This window comes from Mus pahari, chromosome 15 (assembly GCF_900095145.1).
Source record: "Mus pahari chromosome 15, PAHARI_EIJ_v1.1, whole genome shotgun sequence".
Classification (NCBI taxonomy): Eukaryota; Metazoa; Chordata; class Mammalia; order Rodentia; family Muridae; genus Mus; species Mus pahari.
In genome coordinates, this window is record NC_034604.1 from 55,509,890 (window position 1) to 55,528,380 (window position 18,491).

The 18,491-nt window shown below is 44.8% G+C and overlaps 2 protein-coding genes across 3 annotated transcripts in view; both read right to left on the reverse strand.

Annotated features, from left to right (window-relative positions):
- Nucleotides 1-11,162, reverse strand: Grpel2 (GrpE like 2, mitochondrial). The gene is made up of 4 exons (XM_021214937.1): nt 11,077-11,162; nt 4,775-4,928; nt 3,808-3,889; nt 1-1,120 (listed from the first exon to the last, which is right to left on the reverse strand). The coding sequence occupies exons 1-4, from the start codon at nt 11,148-11,150 to the stop codon at nt 756-758; spliced, it is 675 nt and encodes a 224-aa protein (XP_021070596.1). The 5' UTR covers nt 11,151-11,162; the 3' UTR covers nt 1-755.
- A 4,410-nt stretch (nt 11,163-15,572) lies between these two features.
- The window catches only part of Afap1l1 (actin filament associated protein 1 like 1), a 58,938-nt gene continuing 56,019 nt past the window's right edge, over nt 15,573-18,491 (reverse strand). The window contains exon 19 of one of the 2 annotated variants that reach the window (XM_021214522.2): nt 15,573-17,057. In XM_021214522.2, the coding sequence (XP_021070181.1) occupies nt 17,034-17,057 (24 nt within the window). In that variant the 3' untranslated portion in view covers nt 15,573-17,033. The remainder of the gene's footprint in view (nt 17,058-18,491) is intronic. The other variant, XM_029546930.1, reaches the window with a different exon arrangement.

Consider the following 18,491-nt stretch of genomic DNA (forward strand, 5'->3'; position numbering starts at 1 on the left):
CACCTTAGTATTTTGTTTTTATTTTTGACTTGACAGCCATCATGCCTGGTCCCCAAAGTCTATTTCTCCAACTTGAGATGTATGGAGGCTTTTGGGCTCCCTGGGATTGGGTTGTATTGTCAAGGCAACCAGGGCTTGCCTGTTCTTAGACTTGAGACCAGTTTAATAATAAATATATTCACCTTACCAACAAGAAAGGAAGACTGGCCTGACCCTTTAGCCCTTCTAAAAGGGATCAGAAAGGGGTATGGGTGTGAGTGTGACCCTGGCAAGGACTACAAGCATGAGATATGACTGGAAAAAGTGAAATAAAAAAGGAGTCTTAGGAAATCTCTCTACTGGCCAGCCCAAATGACCTAAACTTATACAAAGGTAAGGCATCGTTATCTATGTACCTAAACATCAAACCAATCCCTACCATTTCCCTCTCCCCAAAATACAAGATACAAGGCGCAGCACTAATTCCAGCAGTTAGATGAAAACACAGGCGAGAAGAGTTTGGATTCAATCATCAGAGTACCAATTTAAATGATTTTTGTAAACATTTTGATAAAGGCCACATGACACTTGTCATATTGTTCAAATGCCTAGTGGCAGGTCACATAAACCCAATAAGACACTGTAGAGATATAGCCAATGTGACTAAATCCGAAACGGAGCACACGAAGGACCTCGTGTATAATACAAACCAGCTTAATAAATAAAGGAGACATAGGTGCCTGACTCTGGGAGAGGGTTCTGGTCCAATGACTTGTTCAGAGTCTTCTCTGAGACTCCACTGCCACTTCCACTTGCGCAAGTCTAATGGTGCGGCCATGAAGTTTGTAGCCATCTTGCCGAACTAATGCCACGGTGCCGGGCTGCACCCCAACACCGGCTGGCATGTGACAGATGAGTTCATGCTCATGAGGGTCGTATTTGTCACCGATGGGTGTCATTTTCTGTAGGCCATGCTTGGTAAACACGCTTTTCAGCTTTGCTTCCAGCAGGGACAGCCCTTGGAAGACTTTTTCCAGAGTAAGCTTGTGGTCCTCAGGGTCAGCTCCTTCGGAAAAGCACTTGGCAGTCTTCTCCAAAATGTCTGCCACCTCCACCAGGTCCTTACAGAAGCTCTGGATTCCTACACAGAAACCAAACACACGGCTGAGAACAACGCTGACCTCGGGGCATAATCTAGAGAAGGCCCCGGGAAGTGGCTGGTACACTTTATACCTAGCATTTCTGAGAGGGGGAAGGTTGTCACACAGGACTTGGGGGATCAGCTTAACCATCCCAGCTCCACCGACAAGTCAGTACCGTTTTTGCAAAGTATGTCTTTTTGGAGACAGCCAGCTATCTCCGGGAATCCTACTGGGAAGCTGGGAAATTACAACTTGACTAAGTGAGTCTACATAAAACAGACTAAAAACAAGTTTATCTTAGTTGTGCAGGGGCCATTCTCAAGAGGTAAGATAGGAAGATTTCATTTGGAGGCCATGGGTTGGGGATATCAAACAGGAAAAACATTATGCTAAAGTGCCAAGAGCCACTTGTTTTCGAGGCTGGCTAGACAGGAAGGTATGGCACACCTATAGATGAGGCGAGTTTCCTTCCTATGGACAGTGACCTACCTAGACTAGCCACATGTAAGTAATAGAAAAACACTGACTGAGGGATCTGAGAAAGCTGACCAGAACATGGCAGGCTAGAGGAGGAAGGGACTCTCCCTTTAAGTGCCAGGGAAGCGGAAGAGCACCCTGAGGAACAGTGGGAACCTGACTGGAGCTAGTCCAACAGCAGCGGTAATAACCCTGTGCATGCTGACTTTCAGGCATGCACACGGGTCCATAAGGAAGGAACGAACCTGAGTGCCACGTGAAGCAGTGTGGCATCATCGAGTGTAGCAGGAGAGAGAAGGGTGAGCAGAGGTGCTTCAGAGAAACAAGCCCCGACTGAGAGCAGACTGTGGGTTTTCAGAGCTGCGTATCATGCTCAAGCCCGCCGCTCTGAGCATGTGTGAGTGCTCGGCCACTGAGCTGCATCTCTAGCCCTCTGGCACAAGTGTGAGAGCAGCAAGCTTCTGTGCTGACCTGCGTGCTGCCAGGGGAGACCTTGCTTCTAAGTCGGTGAGCAGGGGAAATCTGGCTAAACATAAGCCCAAGTTCTCCTTGCTACACCAAGGCCCGGTCCCTGATTACATCCTCACCATTGCATTAGGACTATTTTTGTGTGATGTGTGCACATGCTTTCCTGTATGTGCACACCAGTAAAGTTATCACAGGTCAACACTGGATGGTTTGCCCTCAGGTTTTCAGTCTTCTATTGGACAAAGAGCTGGATATTTCAGCCAAACCAAGTGCCCTGTGAGCTTCCAGGATCTGCCTGTCTCCTCCCCACCAGCACGGGGGTTAGTTATACATCTGAACTCCTTTTTCATGAGTTCAGGGTATCCCAACTCAGCCCTTCAGGCTTGCAAAGAAATCTCCCAGTGAACTATCTCCTCAGTTCCAATTTATTATATTATTTTAATAGGTAGTAATCTCTTGGAAAAAAAGAATCTTTGTGACCAAGAAGATAGACTACAAAGTTAAAATTATGCATGCAAGGAGGTGAGACAGTTGTCATGATATATCTGTTAAAAATGCTCTACTTTCTGCCAGGCACAGTAGCTCACCATCTTTGGGAGGCAGAGACAGGACTCTCTGTTAAGTTCCAAGGCCAGCCTCAAACTGGTCTACATAGAGGGTTCCAGAATAAGCAGGGCCACATAGAGAGACCCTGTCTCAAAAGACAAAAACACAAAACAAACAAAAACCCACTATACATTTCTTTTCTCTCCATGAGCATCCAAAAACCCTTTGGCTTCCTAAGTATCTCTGGTCACCAGGAGGAAATTCCCTCTGCTAATGACTGTTATGGACTCTTTGGCTAGATACATTTTCAGATAATAAACTGGCTAGCAGTTGCTAACATGAGTTTGTTCCCAGATGTCTTACCATTTATTTCTTGAGTAAACTGATAATAACTAGTTCTAACTCAAAGCTTGACTTCTGGTGTCCATCCGTCTTGCTCATCAAGCAGGTGGAACATCAGAAGTTCTCCCATTGCTAAAACTGTGCTATTTGCAACAGACATTTCCATAGCTCAGCAGCCAACAACTGTCTTCTGTAAAAGGCCACACAGGAAGCATTTTAGGCTTTGTGGGACAAGAGGCAAAAGCCAAGGACTTTATGTTCTGTAGGTAAAGAGAAAACAAGTTTATATGGATTAAAAAAAAAAATCATGACATTTAAAACTGTAAATATTACCTGGCTATGGTTTGCTGAGCCTTGCTATAGGTAGGGGTAGGGGTGTGTGTGTGTGTGCGTGTGGTCTGTCTGTCTGTCTCTTTCTCGTTTTAGCTTCCTTCAGGCTGTTCTATAAATCACCAACTTGTGGAGTACTGACAGCAACTAAGAGTTCTTGTCCACAGCAGTGCGGACTTGCCCTGTGGTACAGACCAGTGCTGCTTAAAGCAAGCAAACTTTATCGTCCCTGGTTATACACTGTTCTTTGGATTCTCCTGTGAATGTCTTAAAGATTCACTAGTTTATTAATGACAGAAAGGCTGTGCACAGACTAGAATGTTAAGACATTTACTAATTGTAATGCTTAGAAAAGCAAAGGCCAGCATTACCCCAGTGATGGTTAACATGACATTATTCCCACGAACAGCAGAGAAAGTCTGAGGGACACTGGGAGGAGGGATGAGGTCAGTTAGGGACTCAGACATATCTCCACTTACTCTCAGTTTACAAAGGTGCCCTTCATTTGTGAATCATCTCTTACCAAATATCTTCGCGTCTTCCACACATCTCTGGGTTCTTCTCCTTATGTTTTCACAATCAGCAACAGCTCTCTGGTATCTCAGCTAAATATCAAAAGCAAAATCAAAGAATGAGGAATCACCTGGAAAGAACGCTTTTACTTTATAAATCTCATGCTTCTAACAGTGACATGGCTCTCTCAGCATGCACAAAAGCTCCAATAAAAACAAATAGTGTGAGGCTGGCTGCTCTCCAAACTACCAAAGAGGCCATCTACTTACTCTTCATAGCTTGTAAGTAATTCTGACTAGCTTCAGCACATCAGTTTCAAGTTCATTATTCAGAGAAAACAGTTTTCCAATTTAGGCAACACTGCCAAGCTTTCCTTCATTAATTTGAACTCTAATGTGACTGAGTAAGTTTTAAAAACCTATCCCCTATTTGAAGGCAGTTCTCAGCCGTTTAGTCCTCTTCTCGCTTGTAGTCGCTGGTTTCTCTAACTGCTCTCCTAAGACACGCTTCCCAGCGCCCTTCGGTCCTGAGGGGTGTCGCTTGCTTTGTAATCCTTCTGCTTTACTGATCTCTTCTCAAAGCGCTCAATCTCGACCATGTCCAGGAAGCCAGACGTCCTCTGACTAATAGAGTACAAAGAGCCAACACACCCAACAAATATTTGCTCTCTATCACTTGACTGGCACTGCACCATCACCTTTACCTTGGCAAGCCATCAGCTATCTAAATGCTGGATACAAGAGGGAGCCAAAAGGAGGCACATCCTTAGCCACGAGGCACTTTACAAACCACAAACCTTTTTTCTTTTTTTGGCCCAATGGGCCCAGTGGAAGAGGGTATAGAGCCATCTTAGAGGAAAATCTATTTTTAAAAAAGACACACATACACACACACACACACACACACAAAAACTTCGCTTGAACATTTAAACCAAAGAAGAGACATAAACAACAAATGATATAAAGTCTACTACTCACTGTTAAATCCTGGACTTCTTTTTCCAGTTTAACAGCTTTAAGCCTTAAGGCCTGTTCAGCAAGGGAGGGTCCCAGTCCATCAGGAGGGTCCTCAGAACTGCAGTCTTCCCCAGCAGTTCTTTGGGTGGCAGTGCTGAATGGGTGTAGCCATCCCCTAAGAGGGTAGGACCCGGCAGTGGCACACAAACGCAAAACCACAACAGTTAGTGCCCAAAGCACCCACACTGGAACTCTCCACAGTTTTCAATCAGTCTTGTTGACAAAGTCCTTCCTAGGCATTTTTCTGCTTCATCTGCCTCAGGTTTTTAATCACCCAATACCTGAAACATGACTAGATTTTAAAGTGCTCTTAAAAGCAATAGCTTTAAGGTGAGAAAAACAGCCCAGCAGTTAAGAGCACTGGCTGTTCTCCCAGAAGACGTGGACTCAATTCCATGCATTCCAAATGGCAGCCCACAACCACCTGTAACTCTAGTTCTAGAGGATCTTAATGCCTTTTGGCGTCTGTATGCAGCAGACATGCAGGTGGTATACAGACATAATGTAGGAAACTCTCAACACTTAAAAGTTTATCAGTATGTAGTTGTCATGCCATAGAATTTACCATTTAAACTGTACAAGTCAAACATTTTTACTATCTAGAGTCAACCAAATTCTAAAATCACAATGTCGGAACATCCTTGTCACCGTAAAAACAAGATCTGTACTTAGTACATCACTTACCATTTCCTCTTAAATTGTTTGCCCCAGGTAAGCATGACAATATTGTGTTCTACAGACATGTCTTTTATGGATGCTTAGTGTCAACAAAACCATAATAGATGGTCACTTAGACACAGTTTTCCACTTAGAATGTGTTTCAGGTTCATTCATGTATTTGTGATATGGAAAAAATACTAGGGCTGGTGAGATGGCTCAGTGGGTAAGAGCACCCGACTGCTCTTCCAAAGGTCCAGAGTTCAAATCCCAGCAACCACATGGTAGCTCACAACCATCTGTAACAAGATCCTGTAACATTCCTCTTCTGGAATGTCTGAAGACAGCTACAGTGTACTTACATATAATAAATAAATAAATCCTTAAAAAAAAAAAAAGAAAAAGAAAAAATACTAACAAGTTTTTAATTGAAAAGAATAGGAATAGAATGAATTAATTGACAAGTAGAAAATATTAGGTTACACAGGAATTTAGGCTGAGACAGGTAGATCAAGGGGATAGGTTTAGTTAGTCTCAGTAGGAGCAGGCTCTGTAGGAGCAGCCATTAAGTCATAAATATCCATAGGGGAGAAGCTATGGTGGACATCTTCTGCACACACTGTCAAAAACTCACATTCAGTCCCCAGAGGAAGGCTTTGCCATGTCTCTGAACCTCACAGAAGGAGGTTTGCCATTCCTCCATGGGTCTGAGGCTCCGGGGTCTTTGACATGGTCAGCTGATGTTACCACACACAGTCACTATGGACTTCAATCTCTCTCAGGGCTTTCTTTTTTCCCCCTACATCTACATTTCTTTTCTTTTTTTTTTTTAATTTCAAAGTTTTTTTTTTTAAAGATATTTTCTTTACATTTCAAATGCTATCCCGAAAGTTCCCTATACCCCCCCACCCGGCCCCTGCTCCCCCATCCACCACTCCCACTTCTTGGCCCTGGCATTGCCCTGTGCTGAGTTATATAAGGTTTGCAAGACCAAAGGGCCTCTCTTCCCAATGATGGCCGACTAGGCCATCTTCTGCTACATATGCAGCTAGAGACACGAGCTCAGGGGGTACTGGTTAGTTCATACTGTTGTTCCACCTATAGGGTTGCAGCCCCCTTCAGCTCCTTGGGTACTTTCTCTAGCTCCTCCACTGGGGGCCCTGTGTTCCATCCAATAGCTGCCTCACAAGAGGCCGCTTCTTATTTCTCCATGTTCAGAATGAATTTTCACTCCTGGTCCAGTGGCGGTTTGCTGCAGTGCTCAGCAGACAGACAGATGTGGTAAAGCTGCCATCTCTTGCCATTTGCCTTTTGGCTACTCCATGCTAGTGCTCCCACCCTGTCCCTTTGGGCTGCCTTCTTGCCTTCAGGTGCTACAGTGTCCTTGTGGGAATCTGTCTCAGCCTCCAAATGCCTGGAGACAGGCTCTTCATTGGATCCATGGACCTTTACAGGCCTCGAAGGTACCCAAAGTGGCTGATCTGCACCTTCAGGAAAAACACACACATATCCTCACCCCCACATTAGCACAGGCCAGATCATTCTCCTGTCATGACATCTCTCCATAGCACCTTAGGTTTCACTACTCTGTCTTCTGGTGACCAGTGTCATTCTTTGCAGTGAGGTTATCTACTATACAATTAAAAATTTTAATGTAAATGAGGCCTTGTTTAGATAACTGGGTCGGGGTAGAGCTCTACCCTTTTAGTTTGTTGTTGTTTGTGACATCTGTGGGATCTTTCTACAATACCCTGTCCCTGGGGGTTGTAAGGAATGCTTGTGTTGTGAGCTGGTTTATGTTGGGCACAAAAGTTTTAATGCAGAAGATGTATAAAAAGGAATTATTTTCTACCTAAAGATGCTGTGGATAGCTCAAAATGGCAAATTCTGCAATGCAGTGAGCAGTGTGGTATGCTCTGCAGCCTCTTGTGGAAGAGAGGCATGAACAATCTGAGAACAGGTATCAGCATTAAACATGCACAAACTGTATTTCCCAAAGGAAGTTACATGAGTAACATTTATCTGCTAGAGAACACTGTGATGTAACCCCCTGGGGTTGACACTTCATGTGTAACAGGTGGAAAAGGAACCCAGTGGGTGCCCTGCTTAACTCCTTGCCTAGTCAGTTCTGTGCAGATGGAAATTTACTGTATAAAGAGGCGGCATTTAGACGGTACAGAGCATGACCATAAAGGGCTTGTATTAAGCCAGACTACACAGCAGTAGGGAGGCAGAGCAGGGATCCTGAGACCAAGGCGTTACTCGTACACTATCTTCAGCCAATGGCAGAGGGAGACCTCAGTGTCACCAAATATGACAAACATAGCAAGAGTTCTGGGTCCTACATAAAAGACGGTGTAACTTTTGATCCAGGCTTGTAGCACCTCCAAGGCTTGCATTATTCTGACTACAGAGGTGTTGTCACTGTGAACACTGATGGGAAAAGCAGCAATGACCCAGTAGCAGGTGGTGGCAGTCCTGCTGCAGAGATCCACTGCCCGCCTGCATGGCTCTGTGGCTCGTAAACCCTCTAACAGTCTCAGTCAGTCTCTCTCTCTCTCTCTCTCTCTCTCTCTCTCTCTCTCTCACACACACACACACACACACACACACACACACACACACACACAAAGATTGGGTGTTCTGAGGGCTACTGGACTGTTCTGTGTTTGGCCTGTAATTATTTTCCTTCAAAGCAGTATTTGCCGTGAATACTGATGCTGCAAAATGGCCAGTTATCTACAGACCAGTTTCTCTGATAGTCAAGTGGTCTAGGAGAAAAATTTCCATTGGGGGTGTGCCTGGTAGTACTGGTGGGGGCTGCTAGTGAAAACAACCTGTCAAGGACTACCTATCATTGAAGGGGCTGTAATGTTTTTACCCTGATTTCAGAGTTTCTCAAAATCTCGAAGTACTGAAATAGAACTGCCTATCTCTAGAAACTATGTGTCTCATACTTCTTATACCCAACACTTAGAATTGCATGCCCTCTCTCCCTTTGTTCCTTTAACTTTATGTCTTTTCATTTTTCCTTTGTCTTTTTCTACCTTATTTCTCCCCCTTTTAACTGCATAAGAACACTTTCTCATGGAAGTGGTCCCTCATCTGACCAATAAGAGTTTCCCAAAGTCACTGTCCATGCTCCTGGTTGGACACCAATTTGCTGCATCCAAATGGCTCCAGGAACAGATGACTGGGGTGGTGAGAACATGAAGAGACAGAAAGCTGGGATCAGCTTATCAGGTCTCCTGGCCGGAGAAACCTCAGCACCCTGGAAGCTTTGATTACATATAGTTTAGTATACAGACTGAACAGAGTTATTACATAAAGCTCAACAAGGAGGGGTTATTACACACAGATAAACAAGGAGGCAGACCTTATGGTATGCAGCTGGGTCAAGGGGGCAGGTTTAGTTAATCTCAGCAGAAATAAACTCTGTAGGGAAGCAGTCAACATCAGTGTGTGTGTGTGTGTGTGTGTGTGTGTGTGTGTGAAAGCTATAGTAGACCTTTTCTGCCCTTCCACTGTTAACTGTTGCGGTGCACTATGTGAAGGTATATCCCTGTATATTCAATTGTTAAATTCCATACTAGCTGAGTGTATGGCCCATCACTAGGTTTTCTATTTCATAAACACTCACCTTCCTTACTTGCTGATTTGCTTTAATAAAGAGCTGTAGCTAGGCAGGAAGTGAAGGGTGGAGTTTCCATGCAGAGAAAGGGTCTCTGGGAGAAGCCACTGGACATGGAGGGAACAGGACAGACTATAGTGGGGCTAAGATACACACCTGGCCACAGATGAGGCCAGGATTAGTCAGGTTAAGAAGATGAGCTAGCTGGGAGATTACCCAGGCAAAAGGCCTAAGCTTTAAAATATAAAAAAAGATTCTAGGTCACTATTTATACAACTGGTGTGAAACTGGCCTGTGAAAGTCCTATTGTAGTTAACACTAGCACTCTGTTCCCTGAAGGTTTTGTCATTCCTCCATGGAATGAGACTGTGGAGTTTTGGGGATGGCTGGTCTCTGTCAACACAGGCAAGACTCAGAATTACACTCCATCAGGACTTTGCCCAGTCCCCACAATAAACCCTACTTTTAGTGATGAAAAACTCACCAGGAGAGGCTTGAGGTAGCTCTGCCCTGGTATTACTAAAATAATTCAGTTTATATAGAAATGTAGCCTAGGACCTCGTTCAGGGCAGAGCTTGGAGCGGTCCTGACCTCTAAGGAGTTTTCACGGCCACCCCTCCTAGATCCTGGTAATTATTTCAAGTGAAAAAACGACCACGAATTCTTTAAAGCAAGCAGTTCATTACCTATAGGAACGGGGATGTAGTGGACCATGGTCACTGAGATGGCAGAAATTTAAGCAAAGGTTTAAGGGGGTGGGGGTGGGGTAAAAGTCTTCTTTTAAGAGAACATTTTAGGCAGAGTGCAGAGCTAGCTTGAAGACACAGGCGAGAGAATTTTCATCTCCCAGCCTTTTCAGGCCGGTCTCGAAATTTATGATGGTTTGATATCCAATTCTACATGGTTCCAAATATTTGGTTCAGAAAATATAGTTATTATAGATATGTCTGGAGCAAATTACATATGGTCAAAGACCATCCCTCCTAGAAAACTACATTTATCCTGGATAAACAGATAGCTGGTCAAAACAGGGCCAACTTAAAGAAAAAAAGTCAGTGCTCAGAACAGTTTCTCCTTCAGACGAAACTAATGTTTGATTATTTCCTTACCTCACCCAACAAACTGCCAAAGGTTTGAAAGCAAACCACCCTGCCCTAAGCATTAAATCCAACATCTCATAGCTCTGGTATGTAGGCTGTTAAGTCAGGTGCACTAAGATTTAAAAAAAAAAAAAAAAAGAGTGACAAATGGCCATGCAAATTGCCTGGATTTCCCCGCAGCTAATTTACAAATCAGGGTTCTCTAAGTCACAGTTCGTCTTTTTATTCATTCTCGGGAATGAACTAACACAAAACACCTGTTCGTGACTCACAACTGGTTCCTCGACTGGGTAACTTCAAGTCTGGAGGAGTTAGCAAATTTCCCTCAATTCCAGTCTCCTCAACTATTAAACATGAAATAGTAAAAAGAACTAACCCTAGTTCTGCAGCCCACGGACGACAGTGGTATTTTAAAGTATCCCTAAGACTGATGGATGGCTATTACGGGAACCCATCTAGCGCCTTCCTTTTACACTCCGGTAAAGAACACCCCTGAGAAGGTGAGACTGCCTGCCCTAAGACCACATGGGGTCCGGCTAAGAACCCCAAGACATCCATCGCTCCAAAAAACAGGTGACACATCCATCCCTGTAAGAATGATGAGCAGGGGCTAGGAAAGAGCTCGTCTCTGATTCAGTCATGCCTGGGGGTCTCCCTCCTGGGACATGGCCTCGGATCCACTCATCTTCCAAGGTTGGGGAAAGCGCGCCCACGGGCCTCAGCCTCCCTAGCAAGAGATGCGGCGTGGACGCCGGGTCATGGGACCTGCAGGAGGCCGGTCCTCGGCGGAGCCCCGCTAACCGCGGCTTTCCTTCCCAGGGTTGCCCATCGCCGCGCTCCCGCCGCCGCCTGCCCGGCCCCGCCGCCCCTCTTACCTGCTCTCTGTCACAGCCCCCGAGGCCAGGAGGCGCTGCAGCCGCTGCACCGCCCACAGCGAACGCGCCGCCATGTTCCAGAGTAGAGCGCCGCCACGACGCCTGCGCACTCGAGCCCAGCCGAGCGTCGCGCCCTCCGCAAAACCACGCCCCCTCCAGCAGGCACGGGACTTCCGGTTTCCTGTGCGCTACTCGGCTCTTCCGGGCATGGCGCCGCTCTCGCGGCCGGTGGTGGATGTGGGCGTGAGGATGTCTGTCTCAAGAGGCTCGTAGTAGGTGCGGGGTTCCCGGTGAGCGCAGTGGGTCCTCGCCTCATCCTCGAGAAGCGATCGCGCGGTGGATGTGAAAGGTGACCAATGCGTAAACGAGAAGGGCACGGCGCTACGAAAGTTTAGTAGAATTCAGGACCGAGGAGGTGGCTCCCCGGGCCAAGGCCCTGGCCGCCGAGCCTCAACAACGTGGGTTCGATCCTGGGACCCACTTGGAGAGACCCGATTTCCTCAATATGTCCTCTGACTTCACTACGACCTCAGTCGTGTACGCGCCACGCACATACAAAACCGCAAAGGACAGACTAGAATACACGCCGAATACTGATGGATGAAAAGTGGAGGTGGTTCAAGGAGTGACATCCTTTGTAAAGAAAGAGCCAGGCTGGAGAAATGGCTCAGAGGTTAAGAGCACTGACTGCTCTTCCAAAGGTCCTGAGTTCAAATCTAAGCAACCACATGGTGGCTCACAACCACCCATAATGAGATCTGACGCCCTCTTCTGGAGTATCTGAAGACAGCTATAGTGTACTTACATGTAATAAATAAATCTTTAAAAAAAAAAAAAAAGAGCCAGTGAAGAGGGAGAGTGGGAAGAAAAAAAAAAAATCAAATATGGAGAAGGGGTACGGTAACGTTAAGACTGGAGAATTGGCGCAACCTGGTTGCATCTTCCAGTTATTCTCACGGGTTTTTCTTTCAATGATTTTTTTCCGACCTGTGTTAATGATGTATGTTGTTTCCTCTTAAAATCTTAAGTGCTTTCATGGCAGAACTATATTGTCCAATTATGACTACAGTAATTATTGACAACAGGTATAGTGACTCAGGCCTGTAATCTCAGCCACTTCCTTTTAAGGCAAGAGGATCACAAGATCGAGCCCAGCTTGAGTAACTTAGAGCTGGGGCTACAGCACAGCCAGTGGTCGAAGACTTGTTTCTAGGACATGCCAGGCTTTTCCTCAGTATTGGAAAAAAACGCCACTTTGTTGTTCAGAGAAAATCGAAGGGTGTAAAAAGAGGCAGGGGAGATTGGCTGCTGGAAGAGCCCAGGCAAGGGAGGATGGAATGTCTTATTCTGGTTCTTGGGAGAGGTTTTTTTTTTTTTTTTAGATTTATTTATTTATTTATGTGAGTACACTGTAGCTGTCTTCAGACACTCCAGAAGAGGGAGTCAGATTTCATTACTGATGGTTGTGAGCCTCCATGTGGTTGCTGGGATTTGAACTCAGGACCTTCAGAAGAGCAGTTGGTGCTCTTAACTGCTGAGCCATCTCTCCAGCCCCCGGGAGAGGGTCTTACTATGCAGCCCTGAACTCGTGCTTCACTCTCTTCAGTGATGGGATTGCAGTGCAGGCCATCTCATCCCTACCACCGTAGTGGAGTTTCAGAGAAACCTTACAACCCGATGCAAGTCGCTGTGCTTAAATCTATTTTCTTAGTATTTTCTCTTCTTCTACTACTTCTTCTTCTTCTTCTTCTTCTTCTTCTTCTTCTTCTTCTTCTTCTTCTTCTTCTTTCTTCTTTCTTCTTTCTTCTTTCTTCTTTCTTCTTTCTTCTTTCTTCTTCTTTCTTCTTCTTTCTTCTTCTTTCTTCTTTCTTCTTTTCTTCTTCTTCTTTTTCTTCTTCTTCTTCATTTAGAATTTGACGTTTGTGGTAGGTCTTGATCACTATTTTGCCCAATAAATACTTGTTAAATGATGAAGTTGGATGATGTCAGTGAAGCTATAGGTCAATTTTATTTTTTTAAATATGTTTGTGTATGTATGTATGTATGTATGTATGTATGTGTATGGCTACACCAAGGAATGCATGCAGTCACAGGACCATTTGCAGTTTTGTCTTTAAAGGGCGTGGGTTCTGGGGTTGACCTCAGGGCATCAGGCTTGGTGGCAAGCACCTTACCTGCTGAGCCATTTTGCCAGCCCAAGATGTAGATACATTTTAGGATTTTGCTTGGTGTGGTGTTGCATGACTTTAATCCCAGCACTAGATCTCTGTCAGCTCGAAGCCAGCCAGATCTACACATTAAATTCTAGACCATCCAGAGCTACTTTTTAGTTTTTCCTTAGACGGGGTTTCCCTGTGTGGTCCTGGCTATCCTCAAACTTAGAGATCTTTCTACCTCTCTCTGCCTCCCAAGTGCTGGGATTAATGTGACCTTTCTTTCTGAAAAAAAATTAGGGGATTTTGATGAACGGATATCTGAATGTTAAAATGAACTAGTGTTTGGGTTTAATTTTTTAAAAAGGAATGGGACATGCCCCTTCACCACTCTGAATCCTCACCGAAATCAAGTTTACTGTTACCCTAGCAACTTGGTCCGACTTTGTCCTCTGCCTGTGAGTTCCATGAACACAGACACAGTCTTCTGGATCTTTGATCTCGTCTAAGGTCTAGCTCAGATGTGATAGCTAACACACACTGCCATCATCCTCAAGTGGTGCTCTATACGAAATACAGCTAGGATGGGGGTCATGAACTCTTCCAGATAAGAAACTTGAGGCCCTGACCAATTTGTGAGCCAGTATAAGGTTCCCCAGGGAGGATGAATGGCCCTAGGAGTGTTAACACTTCAGACTTGGGAAGGCTGAAACTTAAGTTCCCTTCAGACCTGTGGCCTGTAGTCAGAAAAACACAAAGGCACTTTAGTACTCGAGTACAGGAACTGGTGTTTGCTTTACTGGTTGTGTGTATAGTTCGTTTAGCGTCACAGTTTAGACCAAGTACTTACATACATGTACCTATATATATATATATATATATATATATATATATATATATATATATATGTGTGTGTGTGTGTTACATACATACGTGTGCATGTGTGGAGTTTGAGACAGTCTTTGTAGCCCTGGTTGGACTATAACTTACTATGTAGACGAGGCTGACTTTGAACTTGGCTTTTATTCATATATTTATTAGGTGTAAGTGTGCTTCTGGATAGAGATACACAAATTTGGATTTAAGAAATAAGGGTTCTAGAATTACACTGAACTACAAAAGGTAAGTTATTTTAGCTGGTCTCACAGAATCTTAGTATAAAGTACAAGCAATAAATGCCAGGGCTAGCTACTATTTAATATCTTTTAATGTTTATTTTGTGCATGAGGTATGTAGGTAGGTAGAGGTGGGTATGAGTGTCAGTGTGCAGGCCGGGAGGGCAGCTTCTGAGAATTGGTTCTTTCTAGCCTTTCATCGTGTGGGCTCTGAGGATCAAGCTCAGGTTCTTAGGCTTGGCAGCAAGCCCCCTTACATCTTGAGTCATATTGCCAGATTCTGGCTGCACTATTTAAAAGAAGAATACAATGCAGAACCTCCTGTCCAAAAATGATTAAGGAGAAACATTTTCCAGAAGGCAAACACTAGGTGTGCTCTGAACATGGGCCTTGGGTGATACAGGCTTATGCCGGGCAGGTGGCATGTTCTCTTGTTAATGATGAATGATGCAGGGGCCCTCTTTCTTTGAGCTCAAGATCTACTTGTGGAAAAGGCATTTAACCCTAAAATAACTGCCTAAGAAAGAATGTGATGTATACTTAAGGCACAGTGGTGGGCACCGCTGCATAATATACATCTTTTAAAAAGCACTGGAACTCAAATGTAGTGGCTATTCCTGGTTGTCAACTTGACTATATTTGAAATGAACTACAATCCAGAATTGGAAGGCTCACCAGTGACCCTAATCTGGAGGCTGGGAGATAGAAGTTTCTGATCTGGATCTTGGTATGGAGATCTTGAGACACAGTGGTGATTGAATCCAGAAGATTAAGACAGGGAGATCTCCGAGTCCAAGGTCATCTGGATGTGATGGCACACACCTTTAATCTGGGCTACACCTTCTGCTGGAGACCATATAAGGACATTGGAAGAAGGGAGTTTAGCTCTCGCTCTTCTGCCTGCTTGCCATGTGGGACTAAGCAACTGCTAGACCCTTGGACTTCCATTCACAGCTACTACTGAACCATTGTTGGGAATTGGACTGTAGACTGTAAGTCATCAATAAATTCCTTTACTATATAGAGACTATCCATAAGTTCTGTGTCTCTAGAGAACCCTGACTAATACATCAAATGTGGGCTCTTCCTCACTGAAGACACAGACGTGGAATTTGGAGTGAAAACCCTCCCTTTGGATTGCATGTCTTGATAGCTGTTACTACTTAAATCATTTTTTTTTCTTTACAAAGGTTTTTGAGTCACACCTTTCTTTCTCCTCTAGCTGACATTAAAATCCACTTGTGACTTAAGCATTTCCAACTTTCAGTAGTATAGAAAGATGATGCTTCCCCCGAATTATCTCATTAAACACCTACCAGGAGGCTTGGGGTGGGAGTACAATCACAACCCGTTTTATAATGAAAACCAGAGGGGTTGGATGATGTTGCTGAGGTTATCCTCTCTTAGCAGCAGACAGCCCAATCTGGACCCAGGACCGTGACTCCTAATGTGTATGCCCTGCCAGTGAGGTGGCTGCTGGGGTGATCTTCCTGCTGTGGTCCCCAGCTACTTCAAAGGCTGGTAAGGTGTCAGTGAGGCTAAAGTATGGTAAATCTTAGGTAGGTAGCATCAAGACTAGCAAACCCATCCACTGGTTATTCTGAGGCACACAACTTCCCCTCCCTGACAAGAGCCAGCTACCCTCTGACCACTCAGAGTTGAACAGTTCATCTTTATTGGAGATGAGTATGTTAAAAACAGACCTAAAAGCCCAGTGTTGAGACAGTCATGAGTGGCATAGAAAAGAGGTTGCCTAGGACCTGAGGTCCTAAAGAAATATCAAGTGTTTGGAAAAGGCTTAGCACCCTTGTGGTAGACATGAGCCACCATCCTGTTTGGTTTTCCTTAATAGTCTCACTTTGTAGCGGATAAGGAAACAGGCTTGTGGGCCTCCTAGTACAAGATGAAGACTTCCTCAGGCCAGAGACTTAGTCTTCCAACCACAGTCCCAGGAGCTTCAGTGTCACATTAAGTAGGTAAGCACTTGACTGACAGCAAAGGACTCCACCCTCCAATGCATACAACAGTGTCAGCATTAGCACTCCATACGTCTGCCACTGTGCTTAAAATGTGCTGGCTGATCAGCCCTCTTTACCCTCTCAATTCTCAATCTGATTTAAAGATGCTCAAACCTGGAAGGTTCTAGCAGCTGTAGTCAGCCTGGCTCTAAAACAGAAAACTGTGGGGTTTTTACATCTCAATAGCTTTTGTTCACGCTTGTGCAGGCAGGGATACAGTGGTTTTCCAGTCCATTAACCCTATCCAGGGTTGCCTGTAATAGCCAGCAGGAATCAGCCTGCCTAAGTGTGATCAGGTGATGGAGTGGTTTTCTTTTTTATCACAACACTAGCAGCACTTCAACACTGGCTTCCTTTGCTCTAAGGATTGGGACTGGGATGCCAAGGAAAGGATGGAATGGCTTATGTGCATTCATTGCATCAGAAGGCAAAGATACCTAATAAAACCTTTACAACTGTGGATGCTTCTGTCTCCGGACGCTCCCAACTCCACCCTTTGTATAGCCAGAAGGATGCTTCCATGTCTCCCTTCCCACAATCCTTAAAATCATGCCGACAGTCAAGCTGGTCTTTTGGGTGCCCCAGTCTTTTCTTGTTATCTTTGCGAAGAAAGCATTTCCTCCTTAGAATGGACAAGCTGATACTGCTTCAGGATGGAATTCTCACCCTCTCTAGGTCTTCTTCATTTCCCATTCCTAAAGCACAGAAAGATGAGAAAAATCAGTTTGTTGAGGGTTCTAATAGGGACTGTAGGTTGGAACACTCACTGTACTCTGAATAGCCCCCTTGGCCAAACCAGACCCTTCTCTCTTCTCAGCAGTCAAGGTAGGTTTTGTGTGGTGGTGACAAGGTTTCAATACACAGATCAGGCTGGCCTTGAACTCTTGGTGATCATCCTGTTCCAGCCTCCAAAGTGCTGGGATTACATACCTAAACAGGATGGTCTTATTTATTTATTTTTTTTACCAATTTATTTGTTATGTGTATAAATGTTTTGCTTATATATCTATCTGTGCACCATATGCATGCGTGGTATCCATGGAGAGCAGAAGAGAAATGTCCGATCCCCTGGTACTGGAGGCACAAATGGTTGTAAGCAACCATGAAGGTTCTGGGAACTGAGCCTGGGTCCCCTGCAAGAACAATTGTTCTTAACCTCTGCGCCATCTCTCCAAATCCCAAAATGGCCTTTGAAAAATATACTTGGTATTTACAAAAGTGTGCTCAAGCTGCTCAAGTGGGCAGTGGTGACAAATACCTTTAATCGCAGCACTTGGGAGGCAGAGGCAGGTAGATCTTGAGTTTGAGGCTAGCTTGGTCTACAGAGCAAGTTCTAGGACAGCCAGGGATACATAGAGAAGCCCTGTTCTGAACAAACAAACAAACAACCCAGAAAACAAAACAATTACACCCAAAAGTCTGCTCAGATCTGCCCAGTATGTTACAATACACAGTTCCTCCACTGGTCTGGTTGACAGATAGATAGCCTGTAGACTCAGTCTGGCTTTTCTGTTTTCATAGTTTAACAAACTACCAGCTAAGAATGTCTGGTCACATTTCTAAGCACTTGGAAACAATACCAAAAGAATATTTTGTGACAAGTAAAAGGGACACAGAATTGAAACCCCAGTGGCTGGAAGGGAAGTTTTACTGGGAGGCAGCCTTACTCTTCCTGAGTTAGTGACTGTCTTTGTCCCTCCCAGGAGAAGTTTGCTGGCTCCTGGGCCTGGCTGCTCCCTCTGGCCTGGTTGGTCCTCCTTGGGTCTCACTCTTAGTGCTCAGCCTTCTGCCTGATTGTCCGCAAACAAGCGACTTGGCACGGGCTTTTTGTTTGTGGATTACCCTTGTCTCCAATCCCATTTGGTCTCCCCACCCCCTCCCCAACTGTACTGAGCTTGCTACTTGTGTGAGACCCACTGCAAAGGCATTGCTGTCAATAGTTAATAACCACCCCAGTCACCTGTCAACTTTTCTCCCCTTTCTCTGCCTTATTTCACTTCAGAACCCTTACTCTGGCTTGGCATCATCGTTTTCATTTATGTGTGCATGTGAGTTATATCCTCCGGAGTCCACGAGGGGAGACAGACTTGTTTGGGTTCCTTACTCCTGGAACTCACTCTGTAGACAAG

Bases quoted from the DNA above. Each gene is read 5' to 3' on its own strand.
- Grpel2 (XM_021214937.1), bottom strand. From the start codon at position 11,150: ATGGCGGCGCGTTCGCTGTGGGCGGTGCAGCGGCTGCAGCGCCTCCTG. The intron at 4,929-11,076 runs GTAAGAGGGGCG...CTACCCTCTTAG, and splicing joins GGGGCTGTGACAGAGAGCAG to GGGATGGCTACACCCATTCA. The intron at 1,121-3,807 runs GTAAGAGATGAT...GTTTCTGTGTAG, and splicing joins GGAAGACGCGAAGATATTTG to GAATCCAGAGCTTCTGTAAG.